At 30.5% G+C, this 6,976-nt stretch overlaps 1 protein-coding gene across 4 annotated transcripts in view; it reads right to left on the reverse strand.

The window, feature by feature from the left end:
- Positions 1-3,598: 3,598 nt before the first annotated feature.
- Positions 3,599-6,976, reverse strand: part of LOC124948396 (protein zerknuellt 2-like) — a 26,184-nt gene continuing 22,806 nt past the window's right edge. For 2 of the 4 annotated variants that reach the window (XM_047491949.1, XM_047491950.1), the window contains exon 3: positions 3,599-4,450. In XM_047491949.1, the coding sequence (XP_047347905.1) occupies positions 3,669-4,450 (782 nt within the window). In that variant the 3' untranslated portion in view covers positions 3,599-3,668. Of the gene's footprint in view, positions 4,451-6,155; positions 6,584-6,976 lie in introns of all 4 variants that reach the window. The other 2 variants (XM_047491948.1, XM_047491947.1) reach the window with 2 other exon arrangements.

Genomic DNA, 6,976 nt, shown 5'->3' on the forward strand with positions numbered 1-6,976 from the left:
TCCCTTCATTTCTCCTCTCTTCGAGAGAAGAAGAATTCGAATTCACCATATTATCGAAAATTTCGTAACTTTTTCTATATCTCTTTGTCTCATTTCGATTCAATTGGTTATTACAAAAAGATCGTTTTAGAAAAATTTATATACCGAAGTAATCGATACTTTCAACTGTATAACTATGTACCTACATATCTACTTGGATGTATAATTCGAGAAAATATTTTTGTAAATTCGCTTATGCGAGTAATGGCCGGGACCTCTTTTAATATTATCCATCCATTATTCATCCGGGATAAAGGTGGAATATCTCTTGGATGTATTCGCGGTAAATCCGAACGGCGAAAAATGTCTGATTCAGATTCAAATGCTCATAGATCCAGGTATGGATCTAGAGCGTCCGTTTCGTGATCTATTGTATTTATTGGTAGAACAGCCGCAGCGTATACCGGGTGAAAGCTGTTTATGCAGTTATACCTGTTAACTCATACATCGATCTTACACATTCATATATAACTACACGGAAGAGTATTTCTTATTTTCGAACGGCACCTATGTCAAATTGGTAAATCTAGAATATATACGTATATAATATATGTATGCGTAAAGTTTCTATCGAATGGGTACGTATAAATGTTTACTTTTAACACCATTTCTTTCTTTCTTTCTTTTCTTTTTTTTTTTTTTTTTTTTTTCAATTTGATCAGAATTGTTCATAGAAATAATTCTGCTAATTAATTATGACATATATTCATTAAAAACAAATATATCGAATTGTTAATTCATAATGTAGGTCTGAAATAAAATATTCAAATATAAAATACATAAATACGATTTAATAAAGAAATGATGACGCTTCGAATCATTCTCTCCCTCTCTCTCTTTCTCTTTCTCTCTCTCTCTCTCTCTCTCTCTCTCTCTCTCTTTCTCAACGATTTTTACCGAAAGAGAAAGCACGGAAGGAACTGTGCGACGTTCGCGATGGACGGCAAGAAATTTAAAACGCGATGTTCCAAGGGAGCTCGCTTTGCTATACGGAAAACGTATTTTCCACGTAGACAGGGAGCGAGGAGGGTAGATGGTTGGCTCAAAGATATGGCAAGGTACGCGTAACTCACTTAAACTTACACACGGGTAGATACAGATATACAGAGAGAGAGAGAGAGAGAGAGAGAGAGAGGGAGGAAGAAAGAGAGAGAGAAAGAGAATGTATGTGTGAGCGCTCGCGCGTTCACTTGGACACACATACGCGCACATATATCGTGCAAGACTTGCCACGTCACCGGCACTCGGATCCGCGTCTATCTGTCAGTTTCCAGTCTCAAACAAGATGGATGGCTGGCGAATGGAAATCATGGTTGAAACCCAAGCTCCCCCCTCCCCTTCCCCGTTCTTCGCCTCTTCCACTTCCTCGCCCTTCCTTCCATCCACCGAGTGTGCCCCTCCATTCTGTTCGCTACCACCCTTATACCTAGAGGACCGCCACCACCACCACTACCATCACTACTACCATTACCATCACTGCTACTACCACTACTACTACCACCCCCGTTATTCCGTACTTCGTTCTCTCGTATCACCTCTCCCTTCGACGTCGTCTCTTCGCGTTTCAAAATACAAATACGCTTTAAAGGTTCTCAAATATTTTTCCTCGATCTCTTATGAACGATGATATATACTTTAGATAACTTTTTTTCTTTTATATTTCTGACATACGTTCTCTTTGTACTTTTCCAATGAATTTTTAAATAATTAGAAAATATTTATTTGAGATAATAGTTTATCCCAATTTCTATTATTATTTGTTCGTATTGTTATGTATATTATTTTGGTATAATGTATTATTATGATAAAATAAAGTGAAAAATTATACGATATATCATTTTGATTAATACGTATCCACTTCATATTTTAATAATTTAATTATTATACGCGGATACAAGTGATTTTTTTTTTCTAGTAACAGTAATCGAAAATCAATATGGATTATATACTTATTAAAATGCAATGCAAATTATCAACGTGTATCCTCGTTTCATGCTTAATCAGGATGTATACACACACACACACATACACATATACACATACATATATACATACATACAGATATAAATACAGATTGATTATAAATTAAGGCTCGGTTGAATATCTCTTTTGTTAAAAGCAATAGAAAAAAATATATATTAAGATAATTTTCATGATTTTATGATGCATCGATTATTATAAAAGTACGAAATAAAATGTCGAACTTTCGATGAAATCTGAAGTTTAATGATTTTTCTTATGAAATATTCTCTATCTTTTTTAATTTAACATATGCTAAAAATTATAACAATCATTTAAAAATTATTAAACGAATATAGAGCTAAACTTAATATTTAATGATATATTAGCGTGTATAGCTAATCAACATTATATATCGTTAAATGTACATAAATAATCTATTAAATGATTATGAAAAAAAAAATGAAAAATCATTCGTACTTGTTTTTCGTACTTTCAAAATATTTAATGCATGAATTCGTAAAATTTTTCTTAATACCTATAATTTTCTTTTTCTATTAATCCCAACAAACAAGATATTCAACTGGCCTTTAATTTACAATATATATATATATATATATACATTATGTACATACGAGAAAAGTAAAAGTTTTCGATATATTTTATATTAATTAATCGATTAATCCGTTCATGGAAGGGGTTAGAATAAATGTACTTTATCGTTTTCTCCATTAATTTTCTCGAAGCCGATGTTTATACCACATTATTAACGTTCAGATAAGAGTCTAAAATATTTTACGCGTTTATCAACCTAACACGTTCTACGACCTATCAGCGGGAAATGCAACTGGATTTTACGGTACTCGCGTGAGAGAATCTAAACGCATGTCATGCATAACTGTAAACCAAGATTTTTTTCTTTTGAACTTACCTCTTCGCTCGTTTTAACGCAAACGTGATTTACTTGACGAATTTGCTGACAGATGTGCTGATTGGATAATTTTAAGATAATTATCGATAACGTTTAGTTTTACTAATGAGTTTGACTATACTCGTATTAAGAGAATTAAATATTACGTGCATTATGATATTGTAAGATATTGTAAGAATGATGATGGGTAAGATTTTCAAAAGATAATTTATTTTATTTCAATATCTTTTACATTTATATATATATATATATAAAATATATATATATAAAATAATATATATATAAAATATATATACGTATAAATCTAATCATTTGATATCTACAAGTTTGAATATAATAGTAAAATAAGATTTTCATTTAAAAATCGGACAAGATAACAAAAAATATAATTTAAATCAACACATTTTTTACATTCATTTATAGATATAATTTCAATTTGAAAAATTGTTCTCTTTTTCTTTTTTTTTTTTTTTTTTACATAGATAGTATTTTAATTTTAATTTAGACAAGGAACAAATAAATAAATAACGTCGATATAAAAAATAAAAATATAATATTAACATATTAAAACATTAAAAACATACAATACATATCACAAACACAATATATACAATATATACAAGACAAGACATATAATATATACAACATAGACAATGTACAATACATGCAATATAAATTAAATAATATATAAGATAAAATATAATGTATAATATATAACTCTAAAATTCTTATTATTATGTCATAGATTTAAAAATTGAGGGATGTTGTCATAATGTTGATCATTTTGAAGATCATTTAATAAGGCGGCTTCCAATTCATTTGTTGTTTTGAGCACACATTGCTCCTGATTGCTCTCTGTTAACCATGTACAAATATTATTATAATAATTGTTTTCATGTGGTCCATTCGGGTTTATAGATTGAATTCCCGTTGAATTATAAAAACAATTATTACCTATCGTTGGTATAGTTGCGTTGTCAGAACTATGCAGCCATTTGTTGTTTAAATAATAATTTTCCATTGGTATTTGAGATATGTAACTTTCCTGAGGATACATGGATTCATAGAAATATGTAGAATTTTGAATATAATTAATATTTCCATTTTCCATGTATCCATTTTCCATATATCCATTTTCCATATATCCATTTTCAATGTATGCTGGTGGATATGATTGCTGATAACCAATTGTTGTTCCGGAGGTAGACGGAAAAATATATTGATGATTAGATATTGTTTCTTCAGTCCGTGTTTTCCTGCTTTTCTTCATCTTGTAACTTCCACTTACTTCATTGTATTGTATTGTATTACATGGATTTTTCAGTATCTCTTCTTTCTTGTGTTTCATACGTCGATTTTGAAACCATATCTTTATTTGTCTCTCTGTCAAAAATAAATTTTCGGCCATTTCAATTCTTCGCGGTCTGCAAAGGTAACGACCTTTTTGAAATTCCTTTTCAAGTTCAACTAATTGAAAACTAGTATAAGCGGTCCTCGTTCGTTTCCGTTGTTTCTTTGGTTCTGTAATATGACAATAATATTAAATAATTCATAGATAATCAATTTATTTTATTAAAGAATATAAGAATATTCTGACAAACTTTTATGCTCGTTCTTTTTTTTTCTATCTTTCTTCTCTTTCTTTGTTTCTTCTTTTTCTTTTTTTTTTCTTTTTTTTTTTTTTTTTGTTTTTTCTCTGATCGCGAATATAATCGAGCAAACGGAATAATAATAATAAATGCGTAATACAAACAATTGAGAAAAAGAAATGGATCATTAATCATAATAAAATATGAAATAAGAGGATTAAGTCGATGAATTAGTATATTATTCACGATTCGATGAGGTAAATCATGCGTAAGGTAATCGTAGGATTATAAAGCACTTTGGTCCAGTGATGACACGTTTATCGGTTACAAAATACAGTATGGTCGAGCTACTCGAGAGTTATACCACAGGATGTCCTAATAGTCCATTGAGTGCTCCCGTCTCAAGACGAGGCATTTCCTCGTGATACATTATAATCCGACGAGCAGCTCCCTTACCCTTACAACCCAAGCCGACGAATTACTACCCCCTTAGCTACCGAAGTCGACGATCGTGTGCTCGTACGTTCTTCTCCGTCTAATTGCTAGATAAATGATTCGCGTTATAGATTAACTATACGATATTGTTATTCGTATTGAATTTCAAAATATCCATTGACGACTTCGAAATATTTCCGAGTTTGAGCTATGGTAAAAGATAACCTCAAATCTACGATAAAGAGATTGTAATTTTGGGTAAAATTCTCAACTAATTGCTTAACAGGTGATTAGTAAACGCTACGAACGATGTCGAAATATTTCTTTTTCTTGAGCGATAAAAAAACAAAAAAAGAAAAGAAAAAGAAAAAAGAGAGATAGAGAGAGAGAGAGAGAGAGAGAGAGAGAGAAAATAGATAAAATATTGATATATATATATTGGTATGCGGCTTATGTATGGTTGACGGCTAATCTCGTTGCATTATATAAAACTTTTGAATAAAATATAGTAAAATATAGAGGAAAATGAAACGGAGATTTCAATAAAAAAGAAAAAAAAAAAAATGATCGAAAGAAAATGATTAACTCTCTTGTTGTCCATTTGTTATTTTTTTTTTTGTCTTTTTTTATCTGTTCAAGGTTGAAAGGTCAATGATCTTATGAATGTTACTTTCGTTCGTAGATCATTTTTAACAGATGATTCCATTTACACGGGTAATGATTTCATCCAATTTACACGAGTCTAATGTCGGGATGTTCAAACAACTCATTGTCAGTAGAAATATTGACTTTCTCGCAAGTAAACAGGTATCCCGCTGAGCGACCTTTGAGAAATGTTTTGCTTTATCAAGTGCAAGAGCTTCGATAATTATGTTACATTAGTTCGTAAGAGATGCTTCTCTCTCTCTCTCTCTCTCTCTCTCGCTCTCTCTCTCGCTCTCTCTCTCTCTCTCTCTATCTGTCTGTCTCTCTGTCTCTCTGTCTTTATCTCTTTCTCTTTTTCGTTCTTTTTTTTTTTTTTTTGAAATGAAAATGTTATTAAATTTTTCACGTTAAAAATAGCCAGATTACAAGAGAGATATCGTTTATCATAATTTTCTAAGATTTAAAATGAACGATATAAAAGAAAGAATGAAGTCGAAGAAGAATAAAGATCAGAATTAGATTTAATTATACCAATAAATAAATTTATATCTACGTACCTTGATTACAAGAAGAAGAAGAAGAAGAAAAAGAAGACTTTTTTCTGTTATTCACTTCTGTCAATTTTTCTTCTGTTAATTTAATTTCTTGAGGTTCTACCGATGATATTGATGGTTGCACCATTTCCCATTGATATTGTTGTTGTTCATATTGAGCAACATTATTTTCGGAATAGAACATACGATTGTCTACGTTGTACTGCATATTTCTTCTCTTCTATTTCTTCTTACTTATTTGTGAAATCAAAGTAAAAACGCGTCACAAGAAGTGAACTGTTCTAAAAACACTAATGCTCTTTCAGAATTCCTTCGAAATTTATATTTTTGTAGTAGGTAGAGTTCGACCAATCAGCTTCGGTCGGTTTCGAAGATTGACAAAACCCTATTGTTCTTAGGCTCCTCCTACCTGTACATCAGGACTTTCCGAACTAAAGTACACTCGAAGCAAGTCAGGTACATTATGTACATAGATGTGAATACATACAATATTTATTATTCCCTTCGTTTTTTTTTTTTAAAATGAGTGTACCTAGTAACACATATTTCATTTCTTTAATGTAAACATTGTCGCCGATCTTTTTTTTCGATTGATTTTAGAGATACACACTCGAGTAAAAACGTTTTCACTCGTATAGTTTTTATTTTCTTTGTCAATTGTTTTTATATTTTTCAAGAAAAAGAAGTTGTGTACGATGTACACCAAGTATGTTTAGTATTATTGTATACATTAAAAAAAGTTACTATATAGAAATATACGTAACACGTGTTATTTCAAATAACAAACAAATTTCTTTATTAATATGTATGATAATTCGTGAGAA

The sequence above is a fragment of the Vespa velutina genome, chromosome 4 (assembly GCF_912470025.1).
Source record: "Vespa velutina chromosome 4, iVesVel2.1, whole genome shotgun sequence".
Taxonomy (NCBI): Eukaryota; Metazoa; Arthropoda; class Insecta; order Hymenoptera; family Vespidae; genus Vespa; species Vespa velutina.